Source organism: Salvelinus alpinus, chromosome 7 (genome assembly GCF_045679555.1).
Source record: "Salvelinus alpinus chromosome 7, SLU_Salpinus.1, whole genome shotgun sequence".
Lineage (NCBI taxonomy): Eukaryota > Metazoa > Chordata > Actinopteri > Salmoniformes > Salmonidae > Salvelinus > Salvelinus alpinus.
Genome location: NC_092092.1, coordinates 69663469 through 69677480, shown reverse-complemented (window position 1 = coordinate 69677480; position 14012 = coordinate 69663469). Strand labels below are relative to the sequence as shown.

General features: G+C 41.1%; 1 protein-coding gene across 3 annotated transcripts in view; it reads left to right on the top strand.

Annotated features, from left to right (window-relative positions):
* slc7a2 (solute carrier family 7 member 2) overlaps positions 1-14012 on the top strand; it is a 60387-nt gene that overhangs the window by 12646 nt on the left and 33729 nt on the right. Inside the window, exons 1-3 of one of the 3 annotated variants that reach the window (XM_071411445.1) lie at positions 9511-9762; positions 12051-12434; positions 12573-12728. In XM_071411445.1, coding sequence (XP_071267546.1) covers positions 12065-12434; positions 12573-12728 — 526 coding nt within the window. In that variant the 5' untranslated portion in view covers positions 9511-9762; positions 12051-12064. Of the gene's footprint in view, positions 1-9510; positions 9763-12050; positions 12435-12572; positions 12729-14012 lie in introns of those variants that run through there. The other 2 variants (XM_071411447.1, XM_071411446.1) reach the window with 2 other exon arrangements.

Sequence of the window (14012 nt, the reverse complement as noted above, 5' to 3'; positions counted from 1 at the left end):
ACCATCTTCCTAATAGGATTCAGCATTTTATGCCTTGAGAATAACATATTACATTTAGAGTAAATTGGTGTGTGCATGTGTGTGTTTGTGTACATGTGTGTGTTTGTGTGCATGTGTGTGTTTGTGTACATGTGTGTGTTTGTGTGTGTTTGTGTACATGTGTGTGTTTGTGTACGTGTTTGTGTACATGTGTGTGTTTGTGTGCATGTATGTGTTTGTGTACATGTGTGAGTGTGTGACAGAAAACATATGTGTGTGAGAGAGAGTCAACAAACCCAGATAGCACAGATACCTCTGCCCAACGAACGTATAAAGAATACATTGGGAAGATCCAGTTTAGACTCTGTTTGCTAATTGGCAAGAATGTACCTACATTCTAAATTCTACAGTTCTACACCTTTTATATGTCGGCCAGGCATCAACATTCTATTCTGATTACTCTGCGATGTCTTCCCAATATGCAAACGCTCTCCACACTACATATTCCTAATACATTTTGATATGTCAGCCAAATATGTTTGTGTTTACTGGGAAGGGAGGTCTCTATAGCAACAGCACAAAGGAGCTTGGGATTTATTGTATAGTGGAAGTGGCAATGTCCCGGAAAAATATGGTTATAATGGAGTTGATAGTAAAAACCAACCCCACATTCTATGTGACAACCATCATCCTTCTCGACAATGCAACAACAATAAGAAATAATAAAAGATAAGAAGACGAACATAAAGTAAATGTCTCAGTAGAATATAATAAAATTTTTAGGATAAATATAATACAGGAGGCACAATTTATAGTCCAATATTTACACGTGTTTTGGAAAGGGGGGATTGGGAGGCAAGTGTTTAAATGTGCAGTATTTAACCATCATAATAAGAGATAAGAGTCTGGTAGCTGTGTGTGTGTGTGTGTGTGTGTGTGTGTGTGTGTGTGTGTGTGTGTGTGTGTGTGTGTGTGTGTGTGTGTGTGTGTGTGTGTGTGTGTGTGTGTGTGTGTGTGTGTGTGTGTGTGTGTGTGTGTGTGTGTGTGTGTGTGTGTATTAGTGTAAATCTGTGATTGGGAGTAATAAGCACTTTGACAACCAACCTGTAAAACAACCAACCCGTCTCCTTTACAGTAGGTGTCTGTATTAAAAGCTCCATACATGAAAGCACTAGGGACTTACAGGGGGTTTAACTGTGTGTCATTAGACTAGCTCGGTAAATTGTAAAATATATTTGTGCGAAATTATTTTATAGCGTTTAGATCAGGTAGTAAAGGAATTCATTTTAGTGTCTGTCTTTTAATAAATAGGCACAAACCTGACCTAATTTTTATACAGCATTCATTAGCATGTATTGTGTGATAAAGGCAGAAGAACAGGTTCCTGAGTGCATCCTGAGTGCATCCACTAGTTTCCCAGTGGACTGAATTTTCTTATGAAACATATTTCTTATCTGGACAGTGGTTAAATATTTACTGAACTATCAGAAATGTTTTCTCATTGCAAAATCATATTTTGTAGTGTTTATAGTCAACAAAGCGGTCAGGGAAATGAAGCAGTATTACTTTGTAATGAATTATTTTGGGTACTCTCTGGATCATATCAAAGAGGTCACAATCACTACAGTATATCAAAATATATTTTTGAGCCATACAAACTATTAGCTTTTGGAGACTACCACTACTGTAGCAGTTACTATGTATTCTGTTTAGTACCTGAATAATGTTGAAATGGGTAATTAGCGGAGATAATGGTGTACTGCTTTTGCCAACTTGCTGTAAAGATGTTTGCCTGCTCTGACAACAGATTGTTTAGCAAAACCCTTTTTTTCAAGATTTGCACCAACAGAGTGATCAGATACAGTTTGATAAAGTGACTTAATAACTCATAAAAACCTCACAGGTATCCCACTGCATGTTCTCTGTATTGGCATATCAAATATTCCCAGTTGTGTCATTCATTGAAGTATCTTCTTTTTATAGTCTTATGCAAACACAAATCAACAAAGATAGCCTGCTATGGATACATACCCTTCAACCTCATTGCTTAGCTTTTATGAGGATCTGATAGATGCTTTCTAAATCTGGATGTTTATGTGGCTATTTTTATACATTGTTTTCAAATCCTTTTTGGCAATGAATATTATGGGAAAAGGGAAACATGCTGGAACTGGAAGTACGTGATGGTGAGTGCTTTAGTATCAACACGCTCCTTCAGAGGGGGTCATTCTTTCTATACTGTAATATTTCTAAATAGTGGGGGGGGGGTTCTTTCTAAACTGCAATATAATACAAAATAAATTACCCTGGGGAGATTCTCATCAATAGACACTGTACTGTATGACGGCCAAAAACAATGCAGTGTCCTGCTGTCTAATAAAGGCAGCATTAAGGGGAACTAAAAGTGTGTACACAGGTGATGTCTCTAGGCCTTTGGGGTTATTGCCTAGACAGTTCTTAAAAAGCAATATAAAGAGGATTTGTGTTGTTGCTGTTTACTTTTTTTCTAAGAATTGTAGCAAAGGCAATGGGATATCTGATGAATGACAGGCCTACCATCTACCTACATCAGTTAGGCTTATATCACCTGGATGACAGGCCTACTATCTACCTACATCAGTTAGGCTTATATCACCTGGATGACAGGCCTACCATCTACCTACAGTACATCAGTTAGGCTTATATCACCTGGATGACAGGCCTACCATCTACCTACAGTACATCAGTTAGGCTTATATCACCTGGATGACAGGCCTACCATCTACCTACAGTACATCAGTTAGGCTTATATCACCTGGATGACAGGCCTACCATCTACCTACAGTACATCAGTTAGGCTTATATCACCTGGATGACAGGCCTACCATCTACCTACATCAGTTAGGCTTATATCACCTGGATGACAGGCCTACCATCTACCTATATCAGTTAGGCTTATATCACCTGGATGACAGGTCTACCATCTACCTACATCAGTTAGGCTTATATCACCTGGATGACAGGCCTACCATCTACCTACATCAGTTAGGCTTATATCACCTGGATGACAGGCCTACCATCTACCTACAGTACATCAGTTAGGCTTATATCACCTGGATGACAGGCCTACCATCTACCTACATCAGTTAGGCTTATATCACCTGGATGACAGGCCTACCATCTACCTACATCAGTTAGGCTTATATCACCTGGATGACAGGCCTACCATCTACCTACATCAGTTAGGCTTATATCACCTGGATGACAGGTCTACCATCTACCTACAGTACATCAGTTAGGCTTATATCACCTGGATGACAGGCCTACCATCTACCTACATCAGTTAGGCTTATATCACCTGGATGACAGGCCTACCATCTACCTACATCAGTTAGGCTTATATCACCTGGATGACAGGCCTACCATCTACCTACATCAGTTAGGCTTATATCACCTGGATGACAGGCCTACCATCTACCTACATCAGTTAGGCTTATATCACCTGGATGACAGGCCTACCATCTACCTACATCAGTTAGGCTTATATCACCTGGATGACAGGCCTACCATCTACCTACATCAGTTAGGCTTATATCACCTGGATGACAGGACTACCATCTACCTACAGTACATCAGTTAGGCTTATATCACCTGGATGACAGGCCTACCATCTACCTACAGTACATCAGTTAGGCTTATATCACCTGGATGACAGGCCTACCATCTACCTACATCAGTTAGGCTTATATCACCTGGATGACAGGACTACCATCTACCTACAGTACATCAGTTAGGCTTATATCACCTGGATGACAGGCCTTCCATCTACCTACATCAGTTAGGCTTATATCACCTGGATGACAGGCCTACCATCTACCTATATCAGTTAGGCTTATATCACCTGGATAACAGGCCTACCATCTACCTACATCAGTTAGGCTTATATCACCTGGATGACAGGCCTACCATCTACCTACATCAGTTAGGCTTATATCACCTGGATGACAGGCCTACCATCTACCTATATCAGTGAGGCTTATATCACCTGGATGACAGGCCTACCATCTACCTACAGTACATCAGTTAGGCTTATATCACCTGGATGACAGGCCTACCATCTACCTAAATCAGTTAGGTGTATATCACCTCGATGACAGGCCTTCCATCTACCTACATCAGTTAGGCGTATATCACCTTGATGACAGGCCTTCCATCTACCTACATCAGTTAGGCTTATATCACCTGGATGACAGGCCTACCATCTACCTACATCAGTTAGGCCTATATCACCTGGATGACAGGCCTACCATCTACCTACATCAGTTAGGCTTATATCACCTCGGTGACAGCCTACATCTTTAATTATATTATTTTCCATGCATAGCCCATTTACTAATTTTTTTAATGTTGAAAATCCTTTGAGAATGACTCTTGACTCGCGATTAAAAGTTTATGTTAGAAAGGGCCCTTATTTTGCTAACTCTTTGGTGAGGCTGAACAAGGTCTTGGAACTAATCTGTCTGGATGTAAAAAAAGAAATAAAAAATACAAGTGCAGCGAAAGCTGATTCAAGTCTAGACCTCTAATCTGGCTATTCCATTTTCAGAAAGGCTGTTCTATTAAAGGGTACGACGTAGGACTCCTGTTGCATGTGTGGTGCTCTGACGTGTCATTTTAACAGCCGTAACCTGTCCTCTAGCTGTTTTCATCAGGCTTCCAAAAACGTCAGGCCAGAGGTGAACAATTGTGCCCTTTGCCTACTCGCCCATCTCTTATTTGTCCATTTGAGGGACTTTAATCTTTTTGATTTTTTTAAAGGGAAAATCAACTAAAAAATGTGCATCATCATGATGATGTGGCATGTGACACTTTGCTTCTTGAAAGTCCAATATCTTGAAAACTTGACTTCTGACATGCAAAACATTTTGGAAACTGTATCAACAGTGGACTAATCTGAAATAAAACGTTGATGGAAAGTGTATAGGCTACATGTCAGTGCTTGACTCTGTGTAGTGCTGTCATTGGACCATACGATAATCTATTTTGGTGCTATTGGTGTATCCCAATGCTTAATGCTTCTACTCGGAGCCGTTCCCTATCTTATCATCACTAATCATTCACTCCAACATTTCCTGGTGACAGCACTGTTAAGTGGAGCGAGCTGCCCAGTGCCTACACGACAAACAGTCTTCATTCTGTTGACCATGTCCACGGTTGTGTAGCTGGGTCAATCAGTTATCGTCCACGGACAAATGTATTCAATAGGCTTTACACAATTAGTCTGTGTCAACATATAAACCGGGGGAGTGCCCCACTTTGTTCTTTCCATCTGTGCCATGGTAACATTGGTTGCATTAAAACTATTGCTGGACATAATGACATAGAACAGTCTTGTATCATGTCTAAAGAGCATTACAGATGAATGTGACCATGGATGTGACCTCACATGACTGTGTTAACTTATAGGGGTCAGGAGTAGCCTATTCTTCCACCGCCATTGTCTGTGGAATTTATTTTATTTCATTTAACCTTTATTTAACCAGGAAGGGCTCATTGAGATTTAAAATCTCTTTTTCAAGAGCGTCCTGGCCAAGATAGGCAGCACCAAGTCATTACAAAAATTACAGATAAACAACATGAAAAACTACAAGTAATCTAGTAAAAACCATAGAATTCACAAGAGTATAACAAAAATCAAAAACAGCAAATTAAAAATATTGACAGGTCAGGGAATCAGTCTCAAGATCATTCATCAGTGATTTAAAAATACCAATCGGGACAAGTTCTTCCAGTTTAAAAGTATTTTGTAAGGCGTTCCAAGACGATGGCGCAGAGTACATAAAAGCCCTTTTACCAAATTCAGTTCGGACATTTGGAACAATTAGCAGGATAAAGTCCAGCGAACGAAGAGAGTACCCACCACATTTCTGAACAATAAAATTGCCCAAATAAAAAGGTAGTAAACCCAAAATGGCTTTATAAATAAAATAATACCAGTGACTGAGCCTACGAGTGACTAGAGAAGGCCAGCCAACCCTGGTATACAAAGTGCAGTGGTGCGTAAGGGTTTTGCAGTTTAAAATAAATCTCAAAGTGCCATGGTAAAGGGTGCCAATTGACCTCAAACACTGAGCGGAAGCATTCATATATAAAATATCCCCATAGTCTAGTAAAGGCATACATGTAGCTGATACTAGCCTCCTTCTGGCTAAAAAAGAAAAACAGGCCTTATTCCTAAAATAAAATCCCAATTTCAGCCTACATTTTTTTGTAAGTTGTTGAATATGCAATTTAAAAGAGAGGCCGTCATCAATTAAAATTCCAAGATATTTATATGAGGTTACAACCTCAATCTCCTTGCCCTGACAGGTAGTAATAGGTGAAAGGTTCAGAGGTCTATTTCTTGCTTTAGAAAACACCATTAGTTTAGTTTTGTCAGTATTGAGGATAAGCTTCAATTGACACAAGGTATGTTGAACAGTATAAAAAGCAGTTTGCAAGTTCTGGAAAGCTTTTGTAAGAGACGAGGCACAACAGTAAATAACAGTATCATCAGCATAAAAATGAAGTTGCGCAATTTGGACATTTTTGTCTAAATCATTTATATAAATACTGAATAAGAGAGGACCAAGTACAGAGCCTTGGGGCACACCATTAAAGACAAACAATTTAACAGACATAAGCCCATCACTATCAGACAGATAGTTAGCAAACCATGCAACTGCATGCTCTGAAAGACCTACACTCGACAATCTCTGCCTTAGAGATCATGATCAACTGTATCAAAAGCCTTAGAGAGATCAATAAAAAGTGAGACACAGTGCTGTTTTTTGTCAAGGGCTTCAGTGATGCCTCCTGAAGCTCTCCTGAAGCTTCCTGACACCCGATTGGTACATTGATAAAATAGAGTTAGTAAATAAAAACTCTTTTAGCTGTTCACTCACAAGGGTTTCAAGTATTTTCACCAGGGGTGACAGCTTTGAGATTGGCCTATGATTATTTAAAAGAGTTGGATCTCCCCCTTTTAAAAGTTGTAGGACAAATGCTGATTTCCAGATTTTCGGAATTTCATTACATTCCAGGGTTAGATTGAACAGATATGTAAGTGGTTCAGCTATGAAATCAGCTGCCAGATTTAAAAAGCAGGGATCCAAAAGATCAGGACCTGCAGGCTTTCTCTGATCTAAGGATTTCAGGGCTTTATGTACCACCTGCACTGAGAATGGCAAAAAGCTAAAAGAATGTGCTCTTATAATGCATTCAACATCTCTCATTATTTTTACGTGGGTTCAAGAATAACAACTTGATAAAACTGGTATTTTTTTGTTTGGAAACACTGAAAGCCAATGGTGTGTGTCTTGATTCGGGCCTTTGTTTGGTTCTTCTGAGAGTGATTGGCTATAGCAGTTAGAGAGAGAGAGAGAGAGAGAGAGAGAGAGAGAGAGAGAGAGAGAGAGAGAGAGAGAGAGAGAGAGAGAGAGAGAGAGAGAGAGAGAGAGAGAGAGAGAGAGAGAGAGAGAGAGAGAGAGAGAGAGAGAGAGAGAGAGAGAGAGAGAGAGAGAGAGAGAGAGAGAGAGAGAGAGAGAGAGAGAGAGAGAGAGAGAGAGAGAGAGAGAGAGAGAGAGAGAGAGAGAGAGAGAGAGAGAGAGAGAGAGAGAGAGAGAGAGAGAGAGAGAGAGAGAGAGAGAGAGAGAGAGAGAGAGAGAGAGAGAGAGAGAGAGTACAGACTCAGTGAGCATAGCCTTGCTATTGAGAAAGGCCGCCGTAGGCAGACATGGCTCTCAAGAGAAGACAGGCTATGTGCTCACTGCCCACAAAATGAGGTGGAAACTGAGCTGCACTTCCTAACCTCCTGCCCAATGTATGACCATATTAGAGAGACATATTTCCCTCAGATTACACAGATCCACAAAGAATTTGAAAACAAATCCAATTTTGATAAACTCCCATATCTACTGGGTGAAATTCCACAGTGTGCCATCACAGCAGCAAGATTTGTGACCTGTTGCCACAAGAAAAGGGCAACCAGTGAAGAACAAACACCATTGTAAATACAACCCATATTTATGCTTATTTATTTTAACTTGTGTGCTTTAACCATTTGTACATTGTTACAACACTGTATATATATAATATGACATTTGTAATGTCTTTCTTGTTTTGAAACTTCTGTATGTGTAATGTTTACTGTTAATTTGTATTGTTTATTTCACTTTTGTGTATTATCTACCTCACTTGCTTTGGCAATGTTAACACATGTTTCCCATGCCAATAAAGCCCCTTGAATTGAATTGAATTGAATTGAATTGAGAGAGAGAGAGAGAGAGAGAGAGAGAGAGAGAGAGAGAGAGAGAGAGAGAGAGAGAGAGAGAGAGAGAGAGAGAGAGAGAGAGAGAGAGAGAGAGAGAGAGAGAGAGAGAGGAGAGAGAGAGAGAGAGAGAGAGAGAGAGAGAGAGAGAGAGAGAGAGAGAGAGAGGGGGAGGGAGAGAGAGAGAGAGAGAGAGAGAGAGAGAGAGAGAGAGAGAGAGAGAGAGAGAGAGAGAGAGAGAGAGAGAGAGAGAGAGAGAGAGAGAGAGAGACAGAGACTCTGGGCTGTCAGCTGTGACCTTCCCACTGAAGTCTGCTGCTGGGTTCAGCTGGTGATGCACCACATTTGAAATTCACATGCAAATAGCAACCATAAAAAATTTGTTAACTTAGCAAATATAAAGAATGTTTGACTTGACAGCAAATATGTGATATTTTCAACTATAAATCAAGTATATGATTGTGTTTTGGGCTTTTTGTATTTTACAGTACAGTATGTAAATGGATCTCTAGGATAGTATTGATTCAATACTTTGATGGCTGTGACTCTAGTTGCGAAGGGAACATTGTGCAACTGTCTTCCATTAAAAGGACTCTATACCTCTGGCACTAGCAGCTCCTCCACCCCATTGACCAATCAGCACCCATGCTTTTAGCAGCACTCCCCTAGGCTGCACTGAGCAAACAGATGTGTCTGTTTCAATGTTTGTCAACGTTAGATGCCTAACCATTTATCAGTGGTCAGTAAGTACCCAGGCAGCTGGGTTCTGTCTGGCATGTGTGTGCATTAGAAATAACATTTTTTAAGTAAAAAAGGGGAGAGAGAAAGATGCCTGCTCCCTCCCTCCCTCTCCCTCTCTCTCCCTCCCTCCCTCTCTCCCTCTGTCCCTCTCTCCCTCTGTCTCCCTCTCCCTCTCTCTCCCTCTGTCCCTCTCTCCCTCTGTCCCTCTCTCCCTTTCCCTCTCCCTCTCCCTCTCCCTCTCATGGTCTGTGGGCTGTTGACCTGAAGATCTGGACTTATTGTGGTACATTATTGCCTCCCTCTGAACACAATCGTGGACCAGATACCCTCTCTCTCCCTCATTACCCTATTACCCACCCCTTTGTCCTCCCCTGTTCCCTCCCTCCACTGTACCGTAGTGGTGATGGTTCAGTAGCTCGGGCCAGGGGCATGGCAGGGGAAGAGCTTATGAAGAAAGATATTTTGGGGATGGAGCGAGGGGAGGAGTAAAAATAGCCTAGTACTCTACACTGGTTTACATATCAGAGAACATGAGCTGTGAACAGACAGAGGTAGTGAACTTTACATAGAGCCTGGTCTCTGTCTGTAGTCCATGAGCTCCCTGTGTGGCCTGCTTCCCTGTGACTTCCTGTTGGAGAGGAATCTAGGGAAGTTTTCTGTCCGGTCCACGTGAGGTGCACAGGACCTTTGAGTGTCTCCATATTTAACAAAGTTGAAACTTGAATACCATATATTCGTCTTTGTCTTCTTGACAGGTAGGTGGTGTGTTATGAGGAGTCTGCATAGACTTATAGACATAACATGCATTCTATCTATATATCCATCTATTGATTCGACTTATCGACTTCTGTGCCCGCTTGATATTATATGTGTATGCGTTGTAATGTTAGCTCATTGTTGTAATAACTGCTTAACAAGTTGTAATAACTGCTTAAAAAGTTGTAATAACTACTTACAATGTCAGCGTTCATAACGGTAGTACTTAAAGTGTTAGCAATACATGGCAGCCTCTATCAAAGGGATTTGGTAGGGCATTATGAGGACATCCCGCTGTTTAGTGCAACTCAACTGTATTCTGAATTGGCCATTATAGAGGTCAGATTGGTATGTTCATGTATTGTCAGATGGAGCATAGCATTTCTCTGGGATGAAAAGGACACACTTTAATGGGCAACAATGTACAGTGAGATGGAAGTCAGTGTTCATTAAAAACACAGTGAGATGGAAGTCAGTGTTCATTAAAAACACAGTGAGATGGAAGTCAGTGTTCATTAAAAACACAGTGAGATGGTAGTCAGTGTTCATTAAAAACACAGTGAGATGGAAGTCAGTGTTCATTAAAAACACAGTGAGATGGAAGTCAGTGTTAAATAAAAACACAGTGAGATGGTAGTCAGTGTTCATTAAAAACACATTGAGATGGTAGTCAGTGTTCATTAAAAACACAGTGAGATGGTAGTCAGTGTTCATTAAAAACACAGTGAGATGGTAGTCAGTGTTCATTAAAAACACAGTGAGATGGTAGTCAGTGTTCATTAAAAACAAAGAGAGATGGAAGTCAGTGTTCATTAAAAACACAGTGAGATGGTAGTCAGTGTTCATTAAAAACACAGTGAGATGGTAGTCAGTGTTCATTAAAAACACAGTGAGATGGTAGTCAGTGTTCATTAAAAACACAGTGAGATGGTAGTCAGTGTTCATTAAAAACACAGTGAGATGGAAGTCAGTGTTCATTAAAAACACAGTGAGATGGAAGTCAGTGTTAAATAAAAACACAGTGAGATGGTAGTCAGTGTTCATTAAAAACACATTGAGATGGTAGTCAGTGTTCATTAAAAACACAGTGAGATGGTAGTCAGTGTTCATTAAAAACACATTGAATTGGTAGTCAGTGTTCATTAAAAACACATTGTATTGGTACTCAGTGTTCATTAAAAACACAGTGAGATGGTAGTCAGTGTTCTTTCAAAACACAGATGCTAAATGTGCTGGTTGAAAAGAAGAAGATTTAACTTCAGTCACAAGCTGAAACTATTCATTAGAGAGCAGTTGGTACAAACAGTTATTTTTTCCACTTCCTAGACATAGACAAATACATCAAATGAAAACCTGCATATAAATACATTTGTTGAAAGATTTTGTTGCGAAGCTCCCCCACAATCAAAGTAATACAAAGAGACAGTGTTGCATTAAAGCCCAGCGAGGCTATGCGTTTGAACTTCTGCATTTTCTCTTTATAGATGTACGGTACATCAATTAGTAACCAGAGCCAATGTAATGGCCCTATTATATCATATGAGTACCCTCAGGCCTCTTGTTCAGCCATTTGAGTCTTTAGGTGTACGTCCCAAATGGCACCATATTCCCTCTATAGTGCACTACCTTTGATGGTCCCTGGTCAAAAGTAGTGCACTATAAAGGGAATAGGGTGCCATTTCTGACCCCAGTATAGGTCTGCATGCACCGTACCCCCGGACAAAGGGTTATAATGAGGATACAATGAGGATCTGCTATAGTGACAACAAAGTGTTGTCCAATACTCTCATCTTCTGACACACATATGACATGGTTAATCAATGGTTTGCTCATAACGGCTTTCAGCTGTCAAAATCGGGTACTCGTTTTTATTTCCCAGGTTATGTAATTGCAGCTTGAGGCATTTTTTTAGGATTCATGAGGGGACATTTTAGAAAGGCTGCTCAAACTCAGAGGAAGCCCCTTGCCAAAACAAACTGGCCTGCTGAAAGACTTCAGGCTTCACAATGGATTTGCCTCCTGAATGCTAAAACGAGCCCCTATCCAAATATATACAGCAAGAACGTCAATAGTAACCATGGTGTTATCTCAACTGGCTTGACCCCCCCCCCCCCACACACACACACAAAGTTACACACCCACACAGTTACACACACTGTCACACACACACACACACACACACACACACACACACACACACACACACACACACACACACACACACACACACACACACTCACACTCACACTCACACTCACACACTAAACCATGTTCTCCCCTCCCCCAGTCCTTGCTGCCAGGATGATGGGTCATGTGTTGTCATTCGGCCGCTCCCTGGTGAGGAGGAAGGTGGTGGATCTCAACAGTCTGGAGGACTCCAAGCTGTGCCGCTGCCTGGGTACCGTGGATCTCATCGCCCTGGGCGTGGGCAGCACCCTGGGGGCTGGGGTCTATGTTCTGGCTGGAGAGGTGGCCAAGGGAAACTCAGGCCCCAGCATTGTGGTCTCCTTCCTCATCGCTGCCCTGGCCTCTGTCATGGCGGGCCTCTGCTATGCTGAGTTTGGAGCCCGTGTGCCCAAGACTGGCTCAGCCTACCTGTACAGCTATGTAACAGTTGGAGAGCTGTGGGCCTTCATCACTGGCTGGAACCTCATCCTCTCCTATGTGATAGGTGAGTTTGTTATAGCGGTCTAAATATACTATACTGTCCGCATTAACTTTTATTTTGAAGTAACATATACTATGCTCAGTTTGACTGCTAACGGTACATAAAGGTAGAACATTTCTACTCTATATTCCCCTCTCACAGGCACCTCCAGTGTGGCCAGGGCTTGGAGTGGGACATTTGATGAGCTGATTGGAGGACACATTGAGACGTTCTGCAAGACCTACTTCAGCATGAACTCTCCAGGCCTGGCTCATTACCCAGACTTCTTTGCAGTCTGTCTCATTCTACTTCTGTCAGGTAAAGAACTGTATCAACTGTGGCTAACTGAGCTGCTGTTTAGAACTCTACCTCTTTGTCCCAAATGGCACCCTATTCTCTTTGTAGTGCACTACTTTAGGCCATAGGGCCCTGGTCAAACTTAGTGCACTATATAGGGAATAGGGTGCCATTTGGGACGCACACTACATCTGATCCGCTGACTGTCAGAACTGTATATCAACAGAAATTGGAATGGGTATTTTTTCCATATCAATGGGCATTCGTATAAGCAGCAATTTTTTGGTCCACGTTTTCAATGTAATAAGGAATGGCAGAACGTTGTTTGGTGAGTGGTAGTACTCACATGGTGGAGAGGCCCTCTTTCCCTGAATGTCTGCCTTGTCGGTGTCAGAGCTACCCAGGCAGTGCTCCTCTCTGTTCAGGAGAACTGACAAGCCCTCTGAAGCTACTGTTACACATTACACAGAAGCTTGACATGGCTAGAGAGTTCACCACTTTCAGAGGGACACTGTGTGTAGATGTCAACAAGACTTTTCTGTGGAACAATCAGAAACTGTTAAAAGTCATCATGTGTTTTAACTGCTGCTGAGCCAAAAACTCTAAACTGCAGTGATTGGATTACTCCAATGTTCCGGAAGGCAAACCTCCATAGAGATGCAATGTTTGCTGTTCTAAAGGTCTTAGATACTGGGAGTAGTGGTGTTAGTTTCCTAGGGTTAGGATATGATAATAATACACCTTTGGTTTGGATCACCTGACAAAATGACCAGAAATGTAACACTTAAAACATCATCTCAGATCATAGTTGGTAGGTATTTAACAAGATGTAAGATAAATATTTCACCTTTACTCAATACATGGGCTGGAGGTGTGTAACATTCTTCACATATCATGGACACTCATGTCTCAAACCCAGGGTTGGGTAGTTTATTTTCTAAATGCAATCCGTTACAGTTACATGTCCAAAATTGTAATCAGTAACGTTACTTTTGGATTACCCAAACGCTGTAATGTAATGTGATTACTTTCAGTTACTTTTGAATTACTTTCCCCTTAATTAGAAGAAGACAAAAATTATCCATCAAACACATTTGGTGTGTCATCATAGTGGTCTCTGATCTGTGGTCAGACTCGCTCAGGTGGAACAAACTTAAACTTGTCAATGTATTTTTTCGCAAACATCCTTTCTGAATTTAAAAGTAATCAAATAATTAATAATCTAGTTTTCCAAAAGTATCTGTGATCTGATTACAATATTTTAGCTGGTGACGTAACTGATTACAGTAACAGGTTTTTTGTAAT